This window comes from Rhynchophorus ferrugineus, unplaced genomic scaffold (assembly GCF_030347505.1).
Source record: "Rhynchophorus ferrugineus isolate W39M unplaced genomic scaffold, kcgeb_rfMv2 rfM1, whole genome shotgun sequence".
NCBI classification, from domain to species: Eukaryota; Metazoa; Arthropoda; class Insecta; order Coleoptera; family Curculionidae; genus Rhynchophorus; species Rhynchophorus ferrugineus.
The window spans coordinates 7,410,281-7,436,427 of NW_027472580.1; the positions used below are offsets into that span (position 1 = coordinate 7,410,281).

The following is a 26,147-nucleotide window of genomic DNA, read 5'->3' on the forward strand; positions in this document are numbered from 1 at the left end:
CGGCAGCTTGATCTATATAGTGGATTGAATGACCAAGCAAATCATGTAACGAACGGTGCTAAAAGTGAGGTTAGAATAGCGGAACTGAGATCGTGACTATCAAAGACGGCTTTGATGGTATGCGGCCGGTTGTAAATAAGAGGATTTTCTAAGACAATTGCTGATTGAGGGTTTCGATGTACTGTTATCGCTATCTGGGAGAGATTAAAAACAAATGCAGAACGCGGATTTTTTTCAGTATAACGTAAATATGATCAAAAAAACGTAATAAATGACTGGTATATATGAAAGGTTATTCTGTCTGAAAATCAATGTATTCCCATTCGAAGAAATATTACGATTATTAAGTGATTGAGCTTATTATCAACAATGACAACAAATTTGCAATAAACAGCGATCGTAATTATAGTAATTTAACGTAATAAATCAATTAAAAAAGGCGCACATGAAGCAATAAGCACAGACAGCGATTGGGTAAGGTGATTCTTGTATTAATAACAATTACGGACATGTATAATATCATCGATTTCATTACGTTTATTTTATATTGGTGTCTCGATAGAATTTTCCACTGAATGAAGAAATCTACTTCAAAATTAAACAAAATTTTATACTTTTATTATTTGTCGTGAATTAGTGTTTTTAACATACTACATATACAGCACTTTAAAATTGCATTGAAAGTAACAAAACCGGCTTAATCTGTAATAGATCTTGATTTAAATAAGCGTCTGTTAACGAAAATCGCGAGATATAAAATACATCCATCCTATATATATTTTTTAATTTTTACTTAGGTAGTACTTATTTTTACGTATATTATTGCTAAATAAAATGTCTGCAAAAAGTTTTTGTCAGTGTTTTTAATATACTTCTTAATATTTAAATAATTTTAGAAGTATTTGTAAAAATGTATGTCTTTTAAGTTTATATACTAAATTACCAACATATTTTTGAAAGATTCTTTGAATTCTATAACTATACTACATAATATTATATTATTTTTTTAGATTTATGAGGTAGAAGTTAACATATCAACATAACTAGTAATCGAACGCTCAAAAAAACCAAAACCCTTCGATTAATTAATAATTTTTCCTAACAACGAAAAACTGATGCAAGTACAAAAGAACCATTAGAAATTAATAAAAAAATAATTTGTAAATAAAGATTGCATTGAGCATATTTAATGAAAGTATTAAAAATGTACACTCAAACACAATATATATTTAAACAAAATTGTGTAATTTAATTGTTTACTAAAAGTTACCTTTAAATGCAAAATAATTGATAAAAATATGAGATAACCCAAAAAAAAGAGAACTGACGTTGATGAACCGCATTGCAGTACGTTCCCACGCAAATAGGCGAATCCAAACGGTACCACCTACTGGTGTCTCACTCCTGGACAATATGGTTTTTCGAAAACAGGTGCTTCATTCTCATCGTACCTACAGACAGGCACAGGTCGGAACAGTCAAGTTCACGGATGAGTTAATAGAAACCGACTTTACCATAATTTAATTAAGGTGAAATTTGTTTTCGAAAACAGTTGATAAACAAATTAATAAAATAATTGATACGTTGTACTGTTTAAATCAAGGTTTTTATTGAGACTAAGTGATTGGCCGAGGTACCAATAAAAATTACGTTGTATATGAGGGTTGTTTTTATATTTTCATCAATTTCTATCTTATCTTTCTTGTTTACACTTATTTCTACATAAAAAAACTAAACTATATAATAGAAAGAAGAAAAATTATTTCAGAACATCAGTTTGGTTTTCGCAGTAAGCATGGGACTATAGAACAAGTGCATAGACTTGTAAACAAAATAAACGCTGACCTAAACGCCAAAAGATATTGTTCGACTGCTTTTCTGGACATATCTCAGGCTTTTGACAAAGTATGGCAAATGGGCTTGCAGGTTAAACTAAAGAAACTTCTCCCACATCCGGACTATCAGTTACTAAAATCGTATCTCACTGACAGACATTTTATTGTAAATCAAGGCGATGAACATACCGAATTAAATCCCATATATTCAGGAGTTCCGCAAGGTAGTGTACTGGGTCCAGTACTGTATCTTCTGTATACGGCTGATCTGCCCACCACAAAAATAACTACTGTGGCAACATATGCAGACGATACAGCAATCTTAGCATCCCATGAAGATCCAGTCACAGCATCAATAAACCTACAAACCCACCTGGAGCAAATACAATTATGGTTGAAGACATGGCGCATTAAAGCCAATGAAACAAAATCCACGCATATAACGTTTACCCTGCGTAGAAGAACATATCCACCAGTGAATATCAATCGTCGTCAACTCCCCCAAGCAAAACATGTTAAATATCTTGGTATGCACTTAAATCGACGCCTAACCTGGAAGAAGCACATACTCTCTAAACGGAAACAACTGGGACTAAAATTATATCAAATGTATTGGCTCATCGGGCGCAAATCCAAGTTATCATTAGATAACAAGGTATTGCTGTATGAGTCTATACTCAAGCCTATTTGGACATATGGAATCCAACTATGGGGTACCGCTAGCGAATCTAACATATCCATCATTCAACGGTTCCAAAATAAGGTGTTGCGTGCCATCGTTGATGCTCCGTACTATATTTCAAATAAAGTGATACAACGCGATATTCCTCTAAAACCTATAACGAGTGTAATTTAACGTGTTTGTGTGAAGTATTTCGAAAGAGTGTCAGTGCATCTCAATGTACTCGTATGAATGTGAAGTACGTAGACTAAAACGTTTAACACCACTTGATCTGATTACTGGACATATGTAGACTTTAGAGTAAGCTTTAGAATAAGACTAATTAATTAAGATAATATTTTATACAGAAGATTGCTGAATGAAGTGATTTTCTACATGCCATGTATATATAACATAGACATAAGAAATACTTATTGTCAACAGGGCAGATTGTGGACTCACGAAGAGTAATAAAAAAAAACACTTATTTCTATATTTCTTAGTGTTACATAAATATAATTTTTACAAGTCTATAAGATCTTCATGTATTTTAAATTTTTACATTTTTTCTTCTATGTATTTTAAATACAAAAATGTCACATTTAAATCTGTGTTTGATGTGCGAAATTAAAAATAAATCCACTAAGTAGTAAATCATAAGAATGCAGCACATTAAATAGGTATTTTGAACATCTAAAAAAATGTTTTTGAAAAAGCAAAAGTATAAAAAATAAGAAATAATAGTTTTTCAAATTTGAATAAAATATTTCACAATTTAGAAGAGAAATTAGCTAACTCGTTTATTTAAAGACACATTCTAGAGAATTTTTCTCCTGTGGAAATATAAGTAATATTATAATAAATTATATCAACAGTTAGTAACAATTCCGATTTTCATTAAAAAAAATGTACTGATTAATGGAAATATACTCCCAGCTTGGGTTAAAATAATTAGAGAACCTATTAGGACTTATGTTGTGCAGATAAGGGATTGCACTAATTAAATACGAATTTTATTCTGTGTGTAATATGCGAAATTAAAAAATCACTAGGTGGTAAACCATAACAATATAGCAGATTAAGTAGATATTATGAGCGCCCAAAAAATATATTTGGAAAAGTTGATATTGTCATGATTAGAAATAATCCGTAATTGCCCTGAAATATATTTATTAAATGCTGTCAAATGTTTATCTTCTATAATCATTTCATTAAAACAAAAGCACTTTTTAGTGAAGGTGAGAAGTTGAGAAAACAATAAATAATAGTTTTTCAAATTTGAATAGAATAGTTTAAAATTTTGATGATAAAATGACAATTTCTAGAGTAACATTTCAGAGCTCCATTAACTGAACTGCATAATACAGAGACAAAGCAGACTAAGTAAACTTGGCCTAAAATCATAAATATTAGCTTATCAGTTAATTAGTCAACCTATTTGGAGTTACAGAGTGCAAATATGGGGTTGAACTGAAACATCAAACCAACTAATAGCTCAATACTTTAGTATGCTCATCGCTACGTAACGAAGGAAGAATTGCCCGATGACCTCGAAATCGAAAGTTATCCAAAAATGTCCTTAAAATATAAACTAAGGTTACTAAATCGCAGCAACGTGGAAGCAATACATGCTACTGCATGACGCGCAGGAAATTAGAAGATTGAAGCGAACGAAACATCACGAATTTGTACAGCGTATAAGTTTTACTCTTAACTTTGGCTTAAGTAGTTTAATTTTAATTTATTTTGGGAAATACTTATTGATGTATTAATGTGCTATCATTAGAAATTTATAGATTACACTAAAATCATATCTAACGTCAAATGGATTTAAAAAAATCATTTTCAATGTGGAATGAACTTTTTTTTAAACGAACAACCATCGTCCGACGAAAGAAACATTTTGATGTGGCGTAACCTTTTTTTATTTGCACGTATAACCAAAAGAAAAATGAAAGAAAAACGCCTTCTATAATAACGGGTCACGTGTGCCCTAGCAATACCGGATTATCACATCTATTGTGATCGGATGCTTTCACCCTTTTGCCAGTAGTAAATGGAGATGTCACACGTCAGAATCGTTATTTATTAAGGTCCTCCTCCTCCCACTGCATCGCCGTGGCCTTAATGCACGGGGTGAGGAATAATAAATGCGGACGCACGAGACAGATGCGAAAAGTCACGGATTTTAGCGTCGCCATTGCGTCATAATAACTGAGATAATTGCGATAAAAGATGGGGTTAGTTTTCGGGTACAGGAACTGGCACGTGAACCGTAAGGATTAGTTTTTCGAGCGATGATTGATGATGATGTTTTTCTGTAATTGTTTGCGAGAAGTGTGACGACTCTATCCTTCCGAATCGAATACGAAAGTATTAGATCATCGTTAATACCATTCATCCATTCATTTCCAGACATAAACAACATATATATTCGGTTGAAAGGCATTGGACAAATCATAACAACATTTAAAGTCCCAGAACTATTGCTAAAGCTACAATGAATCACCCAAATGTACGCATAACTTCATAAACACTGCACCAAATTTTATAATTCTTTTTTGATTGTCACGATAAAGTTTGTATAAGAAAAGCAATTTAAATTTAAAATTAAATCTCATAATATTCAAACAGTTTAAATCAGTACCGAACATGTACGACTAAATTAATACGTTTAAGGGCGTACTTTTAGAAATGTGCTATAGTAACGGTCAAACTCCCAGTTGAGCTCTACCCTGACCCTTTGAATTATCTCCTTATCAATCTGGATCTGCTCTCAGAACATTTTCTATGTACGATTCGTTAATATAATGCCAGTTTTTAAAAGACGTCTCTCGAAACAAAATAAGAAATTATTTTAAATTCCAAGTTTCGAGCCCAAAGGAAATAGTTCATTTATGTTAAGCCTGTTAATTTATATTTATTTTAGTATGTCATTAACACCAACTAGTTTACAATAAAACTGACTTAGTTTACTTTCTTTCTGGTTTACTGGAGTCTCTTTATTTAAGAAGTCTGATGACCACAGCTTTTTTTTCAAGATAAATCATTGATTATCTTCATCTTGACCAGAGATGCTTTTATCTCAAGGCCTTCATTAATAATTTGAAGCTTTTTTTTGTTTATATTATGAAATATTATATCCACATTAATAAATAGTATTTATAGAGACAAAATGCTACTTATTTTAACATGGGATTGAAGTTTTGATCTGCTTTCGACTGTATGTACTGGCCTTTATTCTTGGCAACGGAAGTTGAACATGTTCATGTGAAGTTCTTCAGGCATCTTAAGATGGTTCTATTAGTTTCCCCACTACTTTTCAACAAAGTAGCGTAGTATACAAACGTAATTCAACTACAAACTCTTTTATCGATCTGATATTCGCTGATCGAAGTGTAGAATTCTTCATGATATAGATCACAGCCATTTCAAAGTCATGCAGAGTCAGGCAAGGTGTGAGAATTAATAACCACTAATGGATGACCTACTGTTACATTATATTAATATTAACAAGATCCAATTAGAACAAATGCAGGAGTTCAATAAACCAGGAGAAGTAAGCGATATCTACCGCTAACGCAACAAACCCAATCGGCCAAGCTGCAGGAGCTTTTGATTCTCTAGATAGTACGTATGCAAGAAACACAATTTCCTTCAAAACTAAAATCCGCCTCTTGCGAACCGAAGACACTGCAACAATCTAATATTTTAAGTTCGAGGATCTACAAAATCGACGCTTAAGTTAAATTCTGCATGTTTCTCTCCATTGAGGAGTTGAGGAAACCAATTGAAAGATGCAGATTGCAATATTTTGGACATGTCTGCCGAATGAAAACAAAAGAATTCCTCACATGCTTCTGTGGAGAAATCAAAACCTTTTGAGTGGAAGAAGAAAAGTATATTAATAATGTCTGGGACTAGAATAACTGCGATAAGACTTAATGAGGTCCTGCAACACTAATAGCAGATTAAGAAGTAGACAGTGTCTCCGAGCGCTGCCTATGGATTGATAATCAAAATCGGAAATAGATAACATAATTGAAGATGAGGCAACTTAAACATTCATTTATGAAATTTCCTGCTAATCATAGATTTATCCAAGTTCATTACCTCTTGACGCCAATATAGAATTAATGTAAAAATGATTAATATATATTAAAAACAAAATTTTCAATCAAGTTCAATGTCTCCAAAGAAATTAGATAAAAGAATTTAAAATATAAGGATAGCAATATAATTTAAGAAATTTAAGGTATATTATTACATTATATCTGCCACTTTTATAACTACGTTGAAGTCACAGCGACATTAGCTGGCTTTATTTTCTGGTATGCATTAAGTTACTGTTGTATAAATGATGTATGTTCTCTCGACACTGAAGATTTAAAAATTACTAGCCATCATTTGCCAGTGTTTTATACCTCCTACTAATCTAGCTATCATACTAATGGATGTAATTTCTATAGAAAGTATACAAACTCTACTAAACCTTCAAATTTAAAGGGATATTCTAGTCTAGAAATGTGAAGTAGTTCATAGTTTCAAAGCTCAACCATATAGGAATATTCCCTTAGCTAACATTTCACTTTTTTGGAAGTTCTACTGAACCAATTTACTCAATATTTGGTCTGTCTACTCTCTATGTTATTATGTCGTATCAAATCAAAACTATAGCAATATTTGGATTTTTAAACTTCTAAAACTTTTAATAATGATGTCTAGACGAGAATATCCCCTTATATTAACAATTTAATAAACTAAAAAGAGACTTTTAATAACAAACAGGGGTACATGATGGTACAAACCAGTCAGCACTCGATGGTCTCAGTCAAAAGCGCAGCAGCTGATCTATGATTAATCGGATTTAGTTCTAACTTTTGTGCCACCGCGGGGTATTGTAAAAACAACCCCCGTGACACGGTCTTACCCCTTTCTCGTCTAATGGCCCTGGCCGACGGTACATGTGTACGGGGCGTGTGCGGAAAATTACCCGCGATTTTATGGGTTAAAACGGCCATAATAGAACGACTTTTTATTGTTCGGCAGTGGTTGAATAATATCGTTTGACTTCCTAACGCGTCTATTACTTTTCAGGGCTGTTGTTTGACTTGCGTTAACCGCATTATAGAAATAAAGGATAATGGAGTAATTTTTTTCAACATTAAAAAGGAAATTCTTGAAAAATTAACATTGAACAGGATGTTTTCTAATGATTCTAATGAATTCTGAATTGGTTGTCGGTCCTAAGCTGATCCTATGGACTGTAACCTCAGGCAAGGTTCAATTAGGTAAGATATGGCTGTTAATAGTAAGTTACTCTCATCAGGTTATCTGTTCTCAGGCAATAACTTCAATAGTATAATAAAATAACTTCAATAATAGAATATCGACGCATCACTTTTCTGCAGAAATAACTTCAACAAAAACAGTATATAAACGAAACTTCAACAGAATATTGGCCAGTTTAAACAAAAGTTGGTAAAATAATTTTTAAATAATAAGAATAATTAGTTACTTACCATATAACACACCTTTTCACAGTTAATTCTTTTATAAAAACCCTTTTTTATGGGTTCACTCAATCTTATTAATACAAATAATAAATAATAGAATAATTGCTCTATGTTTAACTTTCAGTAAAGCACATTTAGAAGAGTTCTTTTAATTAAACAATTATTAAAACCGTAAAGACAGACAATGCACCGTGTCACAAGTCAGTGAAAACAATGGAACAAAAATCCATGAATTGGACATCGAATTACTTCCTCATCCACCGTATTCTCCAGATCGGGCCCCCAGCGACTATTTTCTGTTCTCAGATCTTAAAAGAATGCTCGCTCGAAAGAAATTTTCGTGGAATCCGAGGCCTATTTTGAAGCAAAGGACAAATCGTACTACAAAAATGGTATCGAAATGTTGGAGGGTCGCTCTAATTAGTGTATCACCCTTGAAGGAAATTATGACAAAAAAATGTGTTTTACTAAGGTAGGCCGGGGATTTTTCAATTGACCTGTTCGTAAATCGAAAAATCGTAAAACAATTTCTGTTATACAGTTCATGATTTGAAGATATTTGAATACTATTCTTATAAAATGTATTTAAAAGGCAATCGCAATTTAAAATCGTCTAAACAGCACTTATCAACATCATCCCCATCGCTGTACGCCCAGCAAACCCTAAAGCGTATATTAAAAAATCAGAGGGTTGTAACCCTCACCAGTTCGCACGTCATTGAAAACTGTACAGGGCTTATTTCGAACCATTTGAAATAGAGATGTAACTGGAGATTGGCTTTTGAGGTTTAGACGGATTTAAAGCTTGCGCTTGATCGGGCTCCAGATAATATTTTGACTGCCGGTACCGATTCAATTTAAAATAAAACAACAACCGATAACCGAAAAATATTTATAATTGTTTATCCTGTTTTTTTATTGTACCTAATCATGGGGTTTGTTCTAATGAAATTTTCAAGAGTGACAACCAAATGGGAACGTTATAACTGCCGAATAAAGAGATGGATTCCAGATAGGCGGTTTACGTACCATATGGCGTCCCATTGTTTTAGGAAAACTGCAATGAATATTTTATTGGGGCGTATCGTAACCCCGGCGAGGACAGATGTGTTGGTAAATACGGTCAAATCGACACACCTGACTTTTGGACGTAAACCAAAACGATTTTCTGTTTGGAACACACCCCTTCTAAATAATTAAGGTTTATTTTTTTCGAAAACTGTAGTCAAGGAATTAATTTAATTTTAGTCACTTAAATATCCATATAACAAGAAAAATGTAATACTAGTTAGATTCAAGCAAACTATTTTCAATCATCATTAAAATTAGAATGAAGGGAAAATTAATTCCTTAGAGACTTCTATGGTTAAACTGTGGCACCTTTTAAGTGACACGGATAGCAGCACCGAAAAAGACATGCATCAAGACCCATCTAAAAAATAGGAAACATAACATTGTCTGGAGCCAGAGGTATTATGGCTAATCGCTTGTTGTGGCTAATTGGTAAAGAATGAGATGATTTTCCATATTTTTTAAAATGCTGTTGACAATAAAACTACATCAAATAGGAAGCATCTGTTTGGAACTGTAGCTATTTTATATTGGATCAAATTTCCATAATGTTTTTGGAACGAACCCATTTTTTTTTCAGTTTGGACCAATGCTGAGCTTTTTTGTGCTCGTCAGTATAATAAATCACTAAAACATCGTTTTTTTTTCATATATCAGTGTACTATCAGCAAATGTTCCATATTCCGAAAAAGCCTTTTACGCATCTGAGTTGGACAAAGCAACAGAAAAAAAAATAAACAAGAAACATGTCAAAACTATAAGAATTTCCTTATTTAAATTCAAGATAAACTGTAATTCCTATAGTTTTACACAAAATTTGTAAATCTTCTGAATTTGTTTTAATATTAATCAAGATTTCTTAGTACGTTCACTTTTTCATTTCTAATATATTAATTTCCTATAAAAATCGTATTGTTGATGATATTCATAAATATGATGCTATTCATATTTTAGAAACAATGTTATATACTAACATATATAGTTGCATGTTGTTAGAAATTAAGAAATAATGACGGAAACTTGGATAAATATTGATAACTATTAACTGTGTGTATTGCACTTTTGCAAAAGACAGTTGAATTCAGATTCAGACCGACAGTAAAATTCAGTAATTAGGCCTCTGGTTTACGCTTTCTAGTTATTTTATTGGATATGACGCGATCCCTCACCAGTACAAAACTATCCTACTTCAGTAATCTGAATCCGTTAGAACCCTGAACTATAGATGGTTTTGTGAATGAAGGGAATAGTAAAAAACTGAACGGAGCTAATTCAGGTGAACAGGACGGTTGCGGATAATACGAGCTAGAATTATATATAAACCGGCATTATATAGGAAGAGAAAAACAAATGAAGAACAAAACCAGAAGCTTAGTATATACTGAATAAATAATAAATAATCAATCTTCTCTATAAGTGTAAGTATAAAGTACAGTGTTACTGTTTTGCTCCTATTTTCAAATCTAAAGCCTTTAAGAATATACCCTTAAGAAAATTTTTCAAAATTTAAATTATTTTTCAAAACAGACACATTTATATGAGGCGGCATCTAGACTGCGCATGACTTTGCCAGAAACTTTAGGGGAAATTATATTCTAGAAATTTGAAAAATAATCAATTTTTTAAATATTTTAAAAGCTTAAGCATTGAAGAATATGCCCTTAAGAGGGTTGTTGAAAATTTAAATTATTTTTACTGTTTTTTATTGTTTTAGTGACGCGATATCTAAAAATGCAACTTTTAACGCTTATTCTACAAGTTCAACAGAACCGATTTACTTGAAATTTACTGAAAGCCTTCTCAATACCTTCTTCTATCGTATCAAAAAAAACTATAACAGAATTTTGATTTTTGGTATATTTTGAAAAAATTCGAAAATGTCAAAAAAATTGGCAAAAAAATTTGTTGGCACAAAAATCGATTTTTTTCAAATTTCTAAACCAGAATACGCCCTTACTCACAACGACGCTTGACCACTCTAGTCTCGAACCAACTCGGTTACTATATCCTGTACCGTTAAATAAAACCATGCAAACGTCACCGAAAACAACCCCATCTGAATCAATCGTTGACCAATTACGGTGTCAAGTGAAGTCAGAACGGCACATGCCGGATACCGTGGCCTCTTCCGGTCCTCGGCCCCAATTACAATCGGACGAAAATCAAAATATAATCACAAGATAATTAATTTTCGTGTCACGGGGAGTTATCCCCAATGACTCACGCGAAACATTTTTTTTGATGGGGTTTACTTACTCGTTTCTCGATCCGATCTCTCGTCGCCGTGATCGCCGAACATATCCTGGAGATTTAGTGGTTCCTTGGGTCCCAGAATCAGCTCTGTCCCGCTGGGTATTTCCACAATACTTTCGTACCAGAGCTGAAAACAAGACTGAGGATTTAACCGTTATTCATCGGTGGAGAATGGCGAAATATACCTGTCCGTTTATCAGGAAATATCTCATGTTAGCCAGGTTCTTATTCGGGATACTTCGGATGAATTTTAACCAGTTTTGGAGCTCCACTGATCCGTCTAACCATCCTCGGACTCCTGTACCAGTAACAATCTGGAAATAATAAAATTTACATGAGTTTTCCAAAGAAATATCATGCGTGTTAGTGATTCATTACATTCTCAATATTTGTTCATCAAAAATCTATTTAAATCAATGTGACAGCTTTAAAATTTGCATAAGTTCTTCTATAAGAGCATAACAAATTCTGACAAGAAGTGCCATATATAATAGTTGGATAGTAAATAATAAATAATAAACATTCATACTTCATTAACATTAAATAATACAATTATGGGAAGGATCACACTGAATCAATTTTCAATTATGTTGATAATGAGTTTATTAATTACATGAAAATCACAAAATGAGAAATAAATTGTTTACTGTAACGAAACATATCACAAAGATAAAACATTTTCGTTCAAAATACAAATGAAGACAAAAGAAACAAGGAGAAAATGAAGATGCAGAAATACACCATTCACATACTCCTTAACTCTACTTAACTATTCCATTAAGTATAACTTTATATTACGAAGGCAATCTGATAACCAAAATCACCTTAACCTAGGAAGGACTTAAGATAAATACTATGTGGGCTATGTAGAGTCAACTTCAATGGTTAAGGATTTCAGTTAAGTTGTGTCTGTCGCTCAAACATAGACTTTTTGAATTCACATGATGTCATTCATATAGATTATCTTGAAAACGATTATATCATCACTGGCGTATCTTACTCAGAGCTCTTGGATAGAGTTGATACTGACATGAAGCAAGAACAACCACATTTGGCGAAGAAAAAGTGTTGTTTCATCAAGACAATATAAAAATCTATAAATTAGATTACCAACTGCTCCACATCCAGCATATTGTCCAGATATAATACCCCGCGATTATTTCCTATTTCTAAACAGATAGCGGGCAATTGTTGCAGACAAAATATTTTTCATTCAAAAAGTAATTGACTTTCAATCTGTCCTCGCATTAGATGTTATCTAATACATGTTTCTTCTATATAGTAACAGAAGATAAAGTGGTTTAAAATTATATTGTGGGTGGTGAAAAGGAAGTTAATGAAAAGTCTAACATGTTAATATTTCTTGTTACATCTAATTTCTTCTGGCATTATATGTTGATTGAAACCTTAGCATTTTTTTTCTATGCATGCTAAATCTTTTCTTCCCAATTTTAATAAGAAAACGTGTAGTTGGCTCGCATACCTACACAACGCGAACAAACTCAGTCTATAGACAAGATATTAAAATTCATTAGATGAATTTTTCTAAAAAATAATCTCAAAACTAATGAAACCAATCCCACGGAGAATGCTGTGGGCCTTGGTGGTCGCTCCATTTCACACAATCTGCATATTAATTTACGGTAAATATTTTTTCTACCTTCAGTCGATTCTGAAAAACTGCACTGATGTAATTAGTAGCGTCGATGTTATACAACGAACGATGCTGAGTAATCCGAACCAAATACAATTAAAATTTTAATGGGTTTTACTGTTAACGGAAACGTTTGTCTTTAATCATCAAGTGTTGAGTTCGTAGTTTTTTTCGTTTTAATATTTTAATATTCATTCAATCAAAGCAATTTCTTTCCGAGTAAATGTGTATGATGAAATGTTTTACCTACGTACCTAAATGGTTATAAAGCAGAACATGTAAAGATATGTCCTTCAAGATCAAACAAAAGACGGTATGCTTCAAACTAGGAAAGATCAACTGCTAAAATAACACTGCAGTTTCACGTATTTATAATAGTTATTTTTCCTTACCACAATGGCAGGCAATATTTATACTATATGTCATACTTAACTATGCTATGTTATACCCGTCTTGTACCTTGTGAGATTTTTTATTTCAATATGTGTATCTAGACGATTAATAGATATCTCAAAACGGAACATTTAACCACTTTTAGCAAGCTGCTAATAAAGAGTCGTTATACTCAAGCAATATTTACAGTTATGGATTGATATACACAAAGGATGTACAATCAAGAACTGTTAGGATATGTGGAAAAAATCATTGTTTATAATAGCACCTTTAGCCTGGATGGACTACATCATACACACAGAAGAAGAATAATTTAGTTTATTGTCACGAATAGTGCAAATTACTACAACAAGATGAACACAGTGGAAACGACTAAAGGTGAGTATGTAATTAATATAGGATAGCTGCAGAAAATTGTATTGTGGAGTGTGAAAAATGTGTACCTAGATATGGGTGTAATTGTTCAGAATAAAATGCATACTAAGTGTTTTACAGATATGGCTAATGTATTAGGGAGAATACAGTGATTAAATCTAATTTTATCAATAAAAATGTACAGTGTTAGTAACAAAGGAAACAAGAACTTTATAAATTTATAAAGACAAGTATGCTTTGAAATGAAAGTAAAATACTTTACTTGGATATGCAGTTGTTAATTAGGTGGATAGACCACCTTGAGTTACCACTGAAGAAAAAAAGCGCATGTAACTCTACCCCATAGATGGTGTGGAAAAAAGTTCAATATTATAATATATTAAAGTAATTCTAGAACTATTGTGGCTATATAATTAACTGTAATCATGCGATAATATATGGATTAGAGTACTATAATATTAATATATTATTATATTTGACCACATTTTTGTTTCAATATTTTCTTTACATTAACATAATTATGTCAGAGTCAAAATAAACTTTAAATGTGATCCGGCAACACTGCGTAACGCTGACGTCATAAATTTTAATGACGTGCATTAGCCGTTCTATTGGATAGACTATTAATAGATATACTTTTAATTCCCAGGTTGTGCCTCAAGACATACTAATGATTAGCATATCACTGCTGATTACAAATTATTTAATATAATGTTAAAAAACAAGCATTTAGTATTAAGCCTAGCTAAGGGCAACAAAAATATAGAAAAATAATGCCAAAACAAAAGAAATTGAAAACAAAGATTTACATATATTGCAATTATAACATCAGGACGTAATAATAAGTAGGCAGAGATAAAACAGCGTTATAGTAGTGAACTAGAGATACTATAGTGCTAAAAAATTAGTACATTGATCCGCATTTCTGTTTCATTATTTTATTTATATTAACATAGTTATGTCATAAATAAACTAAAATCAAATTTGACGCCATAAATCTTGATGACGTCCATTAACTGTTTTATTGGATAGACTATTAATAGATAGACTTGTAATTTTCAGGTTTGGCCTCAAGACATAGTGATGACTGGCATATCATAACAATTGCGACAAATAAAGAACCAAAAAACACGAACTGAATAAATGAGAGTAGGTGTTGCTAAAACCCCAAGTTTTTTAAAATCCCCTTTCCGCGAGATTACTTTAAAACCCGCCCAAGGATGACGCCGCAACACCAAAATTGAATTTAAGGAACCACATCCTGAATTTCAGACTTTACGCTTGAGAGACAACCCCCAGAGGCTCGTGGCCTTAATGCTCCTTATTATTTGACAAGAAAAGGAAACTCCCGATATCGGAAAATAGTCACGTGCCCCACCGAGGGCGTAAAAAACGTATTATTACGTGTTTAGTCTTTGATGTTTCGAGATTTCTCCAGTTTGAATAACTGTAACTGATTTTTCGAACAGTCGCTTTTTTCCGTATCAATGAAACTCGGTTACGTAACACCTACTGTAATGTAATTCAATTAAAACAATGAAGTAGTAATTAATTGCCTCTAAGCGTCAAATTAAAATGAAAAGTCTCAATAGTTATCGTTAATGTTAATATTTATATTAACATAAAACTAAAGGAAAAAATCGCTAGCCGGTAGCAGAAAAAATCCGAGAAACATGCATTTCTTATCAGTCTGGTTTTTCACTGTTATGGAATTGTAAATCACTGGGTAAAAAGTAATTTGCATAAGACCTTGCACAAGCTGGAGATTATATTCCATATATATGAATATACAGGGAATGTTGATTAAAAAACTGACTAAAAACTGCCGTAAATATATGAAAGTTGCAATGCTACAATATTATCAACGACAATTAGTTCGATATTATAACCACAGTGTTGTTAACACTTGGTATATTGAAATTCTAATCATCATTTTTATGATATTTCGAAAGCACCAACCTTCAGAGGACACTTTTACTAATTTCATAACAAATCGGTCATTATACTTTGTCTTTGTCTGTAACCAAGCTTTCAGCTCAATTAAAAATGAATTAATTTGAGTTAAACAATGAAAGAATACAGATCATCATATGAAAATAACCTTCCATGATGAGTCACCGAATCATTTATTTCAATAGATGATCAAATGAACTAACTTCCTTCCTATTTATACTGTTATTCTTAATATATGAAATTACCAATGCTACAGTATTATCAATCACAATTAGTTCGGTATGATAACCACGTTGGTAACATTTAATAAGTTAATTTAATGCAGTTGCGAAGAAGAAGCTTGACTAGAAGGGCCTGAATATGAGATAAGCAATCAAAGAAAAATTATCATTATATAAACTGCATTTTGATCGATGTTTGACATGTAAAAAATATACAGTGACAAAACGCAAACAGCTTGGGCTTAAACTAAACCAAATGTATTGGCTGATACAGCGTAAATCTAAATTATCATAAGATAACAAGGTTTTGCTGTATAAGTCAATACTTAGGCCCATTTGGACCTATAGTATAGAACTGTGGGGAAAAATTAGTAAATCTAACATAGCTATCCCCCAGAGGTTCCAGAATGAAGTGTTGCGAGTCATCGTCCATGCCCCATATTACATCCCCATCAAACTGATTCAGCGTAATATCCCCTTAGAACCCATAACGAGTGTAATGCGAAGTGTTAGTGCAAAGTACTCTGAAAGACTATTTGTCCATCGGAACGCACTCGCCAAACAGTTAAATGTGCGCGATGACAGTGTACAGCCTAGTCTCAAACGCAAACTACCATACGAACTGAATAAGTTAGAATAGTCTTTAGAATAAGTTAGAGTAGGCTTTAGAATAAGTTAGAATAGTATTTAGATTATAAGTTGCACAGCATATCACTTACTGAAACGATATTCTACATGTCAGGAAATCATATAATAATACCTATTGCCCACGGGCAGATTGTTAAAGTTCACAATTTAAAATATATATATATAAACAAAATCTTCCATGATCATTCACCGAATCATTTACATCAACAGGTCAATAAATTATCTTAAGTTATTTTTCATGTAAAGATATAAATCATAAAATTAATTTAATTCAGTATATTAAAACATTTACAGAAAACAATAGAAATAATTCAAAATATATTGACATATAATAGATAAAATAATTTAAAAAATATTTTAAGTTAATTATTAATTAATTTTCACTTGAATAATTTAGACTCTCTGGTAATAGAAGCAAATACAAATGTGAAATGGAATGCTAAGTTTCAATATGTCTTTACAAAAATAATATATGAATATACAAAAACCATTTTAAATTAACCATAATTGAGCTGCAAATGACAACAAATAATTTTAAAATATTAGAGGCACGTTTTGGTAATTAAATTCAAATCATTCAAAATAGTAATCTTGCTTGAGCAAAAAAAATATCTGTTTATGAATTATAACCACATCTCTCTTCAAATACTCGTCCAACATTTAAGATACCGATATTTCTCTATGGTATTACAATAACAAACCGAATGCTGAATATAAAATGTCCTGATTTCTGCAATATTATATAATGTGAAAACGTAGATTACTTTTTCATTCCTAATGTTAGACAAATACTATATAGCAATCCTCTAACTTGAAATAATATAGTACTAAGGTAGAGCAAATTTGAAACCAACATTTAAATATATTGTAGTTATAACGTCAAAAATATAATATTGCCGGCTTGGCGCAGTGGTTAAGACGTCAGGGCGGTGCTCCTGCTGTTGCGATAGTAAAATAGCAGGTTCGGATCCTGTTGAGACATGGATGTAATTTATGTTATGATTGTAATTGTAAATGTCCTTATAGGCATCGGTAGAAAATCAGACAAGGAATATCCATCCCAGTCACGCCAGTAACCAGGCTGGTTAAGACCAGATGGTCTGTAAGTTGGTCACTGGCCAGTCGGTAGGTTTAATGAAGAGGACCGTGGTTCGGAACCCACGTTAAACCTTAGGTCAAGTCCAGATGAACTTTCGTTGATAAAAACAGACCTTAAAATATATTTTAAAAAGGCATAACAGTGAACAACAAATGAGGCCTCGTTTGCTAGTAAAAAAGTATAAGAAACAACACAACAAATAAGTGAAATAAGAATCTGTAATGAACTTATAACAGAAAATGATGTATGATCGGAGACAATGTCAAAAACAAAGCCAGATAAACTAAGTATATTGGAAAGAAAAATGTAAGATCTATATCAACGCTAATAAGAATAACAGAAATCGAATACAGATTAGGCATACTTGTATTTTAATCGACGGTATCTATTGGTGAACATGCAAACTATTAATATAAGCAACTGTTGAATATCCAACCCTAATTGCTAAATTCCATGATTGTAACTTATCTGTACGTGAAGTAACACTATTTCATTAAGTGTTAATGAGTTATTTAATGAATACCAATCATGAAACGCTCATAATTGCACTTTCGATTTTCATTATCGTTATTGTTTAATTTGAATAAATCTGCTGCCGAAGCCCACACACTTTTAGAATCTTAGCGTGATGCTACTGATATTTCAATGGTGTAAAATTGAACATTTTGAAGCCCCTAACAAACAAATCTCCAAATGCCGCCAAAACATCAACGTTCTTCTGATAATTGGTATAACACAGATTCCAAATAGATGGAAAGAAATCGAAAACAGTTAAGGTATATATTTTGACTATTAAATACATCGTACCAATTTCTTTTAATAAAAAAAACTTTTTTAACTGCAACAAAGGAAAATTTGTTTAAAAGCCCTAAGTTAATCTTAAGCCCTAAAGGCTATAATCGAAGACAAAACTTAATTAATTAAATGTGTCTATAATATAACACGATAGAAAATTATTTCCGAAAGTTCTAACTGATTTAGAAACATCGGTGCTGCTTCTGAGGTTATTAATCTCTTCAAAAACAACTCACGGAGCGATCATCAACCATTAAATAAAATTGTTACTTAAATAATTAAAGTATAACAACGTATCGAAAAAAAAATGTGTCAATTTTTACTCCGATTTGATTTAAGCACCTTTGAATCGTTAACGAGCCTTTATCAATTCTAATATTATGCATAGAAATTCATATTTATCCAATAATTACGGCCTGTAACTAGCGAGACGATAAAAATACTTGTGGGTGCTATTAAACGAAACAGTTCGCGAGATGCAAATCAGACACTGGGCCGTTACATAAACTAGAACAAAGACGTCTAGCTAAAATGATACTTTTAATCGATCTATATATACAGTGCGCGGTATACTTTCCAATTACCTACACTTTCTATCCATAATTTAAGCAGGATTGTCGTTTTTCAGAGCGTTCGATTTATCGCGGCCATCGAATGCGAAAGACCGCTTCCACATAGCCTTTTAATTCATTTTACTCATTTAATTATTATTAATTGTCCGGTTTCGGCATTAATTGGTGTTTTGTTTAATTGAACTTACATAAATAGCTGGTCGAATCATTGATTTGGTTGCTAGTCGATTCAATTCAGCTGGTATTCGGCGACTGAATCGGATCTTAATCACGTTAGAATCAGATAATTCGATAAAAACAATTACGTGAATGCGGCACGCCGTTTAACAACAGTTCTGGAATCAATTAGCGATTAATAACGGTACTACCAACAAGAAAAATGAAGATATATGATGATTTAATTCATACTACTCGGTAAATGTCCCAATTTGTTTATTAGGGGCTAACCAATGAAATATTAGTAGCGTCACGCTAAGATTCTAAAAGTGTGTGATGGGCTTCGGCAGCAGATTTATTCAAATTAAACAACAACAATAATGAAAATCGAAAGTGCAATTTTGAGCGTTTCATAAATGGCATTTGTATTCACTCAATAACTCATTAACACTAAATGAAATAGTGTTATTTCACGTACAGATAAGTTACAACCATGGAACTTAGCAGTTAAGGTTGGATATTCAACAGTTGTTTATATTAATAGTTTGCATTTTCACAAATAGATACCGTCGATTAAAATACAAGTATTCCTAATCTGTATTCGATTTCTGTTATTCTTATTAGCGTTGATATAGATCTTACATTTTTCTTTCCAATATACTTAGTTTATCTGGCTTTGTTATTGACATTGTCTCTGATCATACATCATTTTCTGTTATTAGTTCATTATAGATTCTTATTTTGCTTATTTGTTGCGTTGTTTCTTATACTTTTTTAATAGCATACAAGGCCTCATTTGTTGTTCACTGTTATGCTTTTTTAAATATATTTTAAGACCTGTTTTTATCAACGAAACTTTATCTGGACTTGACCTAAGGTTTAACGTGGCTTCCGAACCACGGTCCTCTTCATTAAACCTACCGACTGGCCAGTGACCGACTTAGAGACCATCTGGTCTTAACCAGCCTGGTTACTGACGTGACTGGGATGGATATTCCTCGTCCGTTTTTCCACTGATGCCTGTAAGGACATTTACAATTACAATCATAAACATAAACTACATCCATGTCCCAACAGGATCCGAAACCGCTATTTTATTATAGCACTGCGACGCCAAGCCGGCAATATTATATTTTTGACGTTATAACTACAATATATTTAAATCTTGGTTTCAAATTCGCTCTACCTTAGCACTATATTTTTTTAAGTTAGATAATTGCTATATAGTATTTATCTAACATTAGGAATGAAAAACTAATCTAAGTTTTCACATTATATAATATTGCAGTAATCAGGACAGTTTATATTCAACACTTCGGTTTTTTATTGTAATACCACAGAGAAATATCGGTATCTTAAATGTTGGACGAGTATTTGAAAAGAGCTGTGGTTATAATTCAATAACAAATATTTCTTTTTGCTTAAGCGAGATTACTATTTTGAATGATTTGAATTTGATTACCAAAACGTGCCTCTAATATATTTAAAATATTTGTATAAGTGAAAATTAATTAATAATTAACTTAAATTATTTTTTAAATTCTTTTATCTATTATATGTCAATATATTTTGAATTATATCTATTGCTTCCTGTAAATGTTTTAATATACTGAATTAAATTTATTTTATGAATTATATCTTTACATGAAAAATAACTGAAGATAATTTATTGACCTGTTGAAGTAAATGATTCGGTGAATGATCATGGAAGATTTTGTTTATATATATTTTTTAAATTGTGAACTTTAACAATCTGCCCGTGGGCAATATGTATTATTATATGATTTCCATTATATAATATAACTATCCTGACATGTAGAATATCGTTTCAGTAAGTGATCTGCTGTGCAACTTATAATCTAAATTCTATTCTAACTTATTCTAAAGTCTACCCTAACTTATTCTAAAGACTATTCGAACTTATTCAGTTCGTATGGTAGGTTGCGTTTGATGGCAGGATGGTTTGACTAGGCAGTACACTGTCATTGCGCACATTTAACTATTTGGCGAGTGCGTTCCGATGGACAGATAGTCTTTCAGAGTACTTTGCACTAACACTTCGCATTACACTCGTTATGGGTTTTAAGGGGATATTACGCTGAATCAGTTTGGTGGGGACGTAATATGGTTCATGGACGATGACTCGCAACACTTTATTCTGGAACCTCTGGGCGATAGCTTTATTAGATTTACTAATTGTACCCCACAGTTCAATATTATAGGTCCAAATGAGCTTACTAAGTCAATACTTACTTAAACAACAACAAAACCTTGTAAACGCTGTATCAGTCAATATATTTGGTTTAGTTTAAGCCAAAGCCGTTTGCGTTTTGTCACTCTATATTTTTTACATGTCAAACGTCGATTAAAATGCAGTTTATATAATGATAATTTTTCTTTGATTGCTTATCTCATATTCAGGCCCTTCTAGTTGAGCTTCTTCTTGGCAACTGCATTAAATTAACTTATTAAATGTTAACAACGTGGTTATCATACCGAACTATTTGTGATTGATAATACTGTAGCATTGTTAATTTCATATATTTAAGAATAACAGTATAAATAGGAAGGAAGTTAGTTTATTTGATGATCTATTGAAATAAATGATTTGTTGACCCATCATGGAAGATTATTTTCATATGATGATCTTTATTCATTCATTGTTTAACTCAAATTAATTCCTTTTTAATTGAGATGAAAGCTAGGTTACAGACAAAGACAAAGTATAATGACCGATTTGTTATGAAATGAGTAATAGTGTCCTCTGAAGGTTGGCGCTTTCGAAATATCATAAAAATGATGATTAGAATATCAATATACCAAGTGTTGACAACGCCGTGGTTATAATATCGAACTAATTGTCGTTGATAATACTGTAGCATTGTAACTTTCATATATTTACGGCGGTTTATAACAAATATTATATAACCAAAAACATATTTTGAATATGATATATGTCTGTAGAATTATATTTGAAAGTAATATAGTCATTTAAAGGGTTCAGTAATGATTGATCATGCATAATTTGACAAGATACACCGACAATGATTTCGGGTAGTAGAATTGTTTGTTTCGCTAGTGGATTCATTAGCTGAGCTGGTAAGTATCAAAAATCATAAAAAGGATAATTGATATTTAAAAACAATATGGAAATTTAAACACTAAATTACTATTTCAGTCATCAGACTATGAATTTACGGTAATAGAGCCAAAAAAAATTAATTCAAAAAGAAAGATATAATTAAAAATTAATATAAAAAGGTGAAGATTATTCCGTTCCTCAGTGTTCAGTGTACACTCTCTAATCTATAAATTTCTAACACATCGGTGCTCTCATATTTTATTTTTTACATGTTGCTTCCTGCGGACAAAGTAAGTCCTGAAAGTAATTAGTTCATATCAATATTATTTTTTCAAATTCAGATTTTATGTCTCCATTTATCTTTCATGTTTAGGGTCTCTTCTTTTCCTTTATTTTCATTCGTATTTCTTCGGATTCTTATCATCAATTTTTCCGTTTTTCATGCCATTTAAAGTATAAATATTACACCTATTTTTCATTTCTCAGTTTAAAGTGACACCAATGAACCAAAAACCTGGATTACTTTTCAATACTCTTGTCATTTAGTTTAATTTAATTTAATAGCTATTATTAAGTAAAAATTACTTATGTATATTGGCTGAAAAATGCCAAAAACATTTATAATTAATGTTGAAATACCAATAGATGCTACTAAATTTCCCTAATTTGATAAAAATGAATTTTTCGTGGAAACACAGAAAATAGATTCAAAATAGTTATGTGATTTCAGATTCATCAAGTCACAAAATGGGTTCGCAAAACAGTAACAGTGTCGCTCTTGGCGAGAAGATGTCTGCAAACTCTAAAGCATCAGTAGCTACAGAATCATTCTAAAGTGACTAAGATCTCAGTTAAATGATTTATGAGAAATTATGCGAATGATTTGAAGGTGAATTCAATGGGTATTCGTTCATGCCCGCACATCTTAAACAGAAGGTATATATCGACTAACCGAAGAATATTTATCATGTTATAAGGAATATACTAAAGCATATTTCTGTAATTACACCAGTGCTGTTGTTGTTGGTGGTATCTCGGTAGGTATCTGCTTACATATACAGGATGATATAATGTATAAAAAATAAAATAGATTTTTAAATTCGATACATGAATAAAACTATTCTTGTTATAAAATTGAACGTCGTTAAAATCAACACACAACTGAACTACGTCGAAAGAACAAAAAAACGTCGGTGCAACATGGCACTGGAACCATAACAGAGAATCATGACATCAATTAAGCTTTCAAAGGGCGAAAACAAGGACAAGAGGCTTCCGACGCCCTCAAAGCCTCGAAAACGACCCTTCGCTCGCCCTTAATGGCACTGATTCTTAATCCTGCTGTCATTATATCCCGCCGGCGGGACACAAAAGGGAAATTTAGCAAGATCGTGCGGTTCCGGGAGCGGTCTTTACGCCGGAGTGGATAATATCTCTACATTGGCTTAGTTTTCCTATATATTTTACGTCACTTGAAATAAAATAATCACGTTAAAGTGTCGTTTGGCTCCATCTAGCCCTAATTCCGCGCATCAAGAACCACAGCGCGCTAGGTGATACTTATACCTGGACGGAGTCTCAACGGCTACCCACTAGATGGCGCACAAAACACTATTTAGACAGTAAATAATCGCGAACTTTCAACAGATATAATATTTGTAATTAAAAGCGTTAATTTATAGCGGTGTTTTCAACGAATGGATGAATGAGTGAATGAAAAAGTTAGGGTCAACTCTGGATTCGACCGGACAGTTGCTGAAACAAATTAATGGTCATTTGGGAGCGACAGTTGGCGGCATCATCTATTCCGGACACATAGCAAATTAGGGTCATCCATTTTTGGTCGTCATCACAGCCAAGTGTTTTATAATTTGCCCTATTAGTTATATTCCGTCTTTTTTTACGGTATGTCCATGTTTTTTCTACGTAAATTTGAATGATGATTAACACTATTTCAAAAATATTTCTAGATATTTTCTGGACAGTAGTTTGTAGATTACAGTTGTTTTATTATAGTTACATTAACATAATGACAACGGTGTCGACAACTACCAACACAAATAGAATTTCATAGACTTATTTCTGTCTCTTTCTAACTAATTTATGTAAATTCTCAGAGTTAAAAACGGATTTTACGTTTGCATAGACTGAATTTGACGATACGTTCGACAGTGTTTTAGTAAATGACATGCATTGGCTATTTTATTGGAAGGATTATAGATTCCAGTTCCTTTAATCAATTACAGTTAGTTAGAGTCATTATTATTATGTCAAGATGAAGATACTCAAGAGGTGAGTATCAAATTTTCTAATATATATTGATTTTTCAGATATTAAATTTTAATTATCAATTCCCAAAAGAAAAGAATTATTAGATACTGATATTTATAACGGGAAAGAGTTAAAGGGCAGGAAATTACTTATATACTCTAAATATAAAATTCAGAAGAGTAAGAAAATACATTTTACGTAATAAATTAGAACAAAGAAGAGTAAGAAATTGTAAGAATAATGGATGGATTAATAAAATAATAAAGAATTGTCAAATAGAAATGTCGGTAGGAGCTTTTGTAGATGATATATGCAAGAACAACTGATAGATCAGACCAATTACAGAAATTCTTAAACAGATAGGATATGACACTAAGAGAGTATGGAATGATACTGAATAAGAGCAACACGAAAGTCATGGTGATGGTAGAGTCAAAACAAGTAGATATTTGAATTAAATATGTAAAAATAGAACAAGCAAATTCATTTCAATATAGGAGCATAGTGATAAAAGGTAAACGAAGCCAGGAGGAAGAAAAGGAAGCCAGAATTGGAAAGAACACGATTTTAATGAAACTTCGCTATAAATAGAAAGTTCGTTAACAAAAAAGAAGTATCAAGAAAAACTAAAATGAAACTGTACAGATTAAGCCTAACATTCGGTTGGGAGACGTGGATATTGTCAAGAAGAGATAAAAGTAAAGGGCAGGATGAGAAAAAAAGAGGAAGGACTTCAACTTTGAATCAGTGAAATAGTACAAAGAAAGATTTTTCAGATATTAAATTTTAATTATCAATACCCAAAAGAAAATAATTATTAGATACTGATATTTATAACGGGAAAGAGTTCAAGGGCAGGAAATTACTTATATACTCTAAATATAAAATTCAGAAGAGTAAGAAAATATATTTTACGGAATAAATTAGAACAAAGAAGAGTATGAAATTGTAAGAATAATGGATGGATTAATAAAATAATAAAGAATTATCAAATAGAAATGTCGGTAGGAGCTTTTGTAGATGATATATGCAAGAATAACTGATAGATCAGACCAATTACAGAAATTCTTAAACAGATAGGATATGACACTAAGAGAGTATAGAATGATACTGAATAAGAGCAACACGAAAGTCATGGTGATCGTAGAGTCAAAACAAGTACATATTTGAATTAAATATGTAAAAATAGAACAAGCAAATTCATTTAAATATATGAGTATAGTGATAAAAGGTAAAGGAAGCCAGGAGAAAGAAAAGGAAGCCAGAATTGGAAAGAACACGAATTTAATGAAACTTCGCTATAAATAGAAAGTTCGTTAACAAAAAAGAAGTATCAAGGAAAACTAAAATGGAACTGTACAGATTAAGCCTAACATTCGGTTGCGAGACGTGGATATTGTTAAGAAGAGATAAAAGTAAAGTTCGGGATGAGAAAAAAAGGAAGGACTTCAATTTTGAATCAGTGAAAGAGTACAAAGAAAGGGGAAAACTTAACTGGTGGGGACATTTCCAACGTATGGATGATACGAGATAGGTAAAGCACTGTTCTTTAACATATCTCCATAAATAATGCAGCAAATGCAGTAAAATTA

The 26,147-nt window shown here is 32.0% G+C and overlaps 1 protein-coding gene across 4 annotated transcripts in view; it reads right to left on the bottom strand.

Moving 5' to 3' along the window:
• Positions 1-26,147, bottom strand: part of LOC143203208 (transcription factor hamlet) — a 240,499-nt gene that overhangs the window by 11,841 nt on the left and 202,511 nt on the right. For all 4 annotated transcript variants that reach the window (XM_076415357.1, XM_076415351.1, XM_076415366.1 and 1 more), the window contains exons 3-4: positions 11,522-11,650; positions 11,340-11,463 (exon numbers count right to left, since the gene is read on the bottom strand). In XM_076415357.1, the coding sequence (XP_076271472.1) occupies positions 11,340-11,463; positions 11,522-11,650 (253 nt within the window). The remainder of the gene's footprint in view (positions 1-11,339; positions 11,464-11,521; positions 11,651-26,147) is intronic.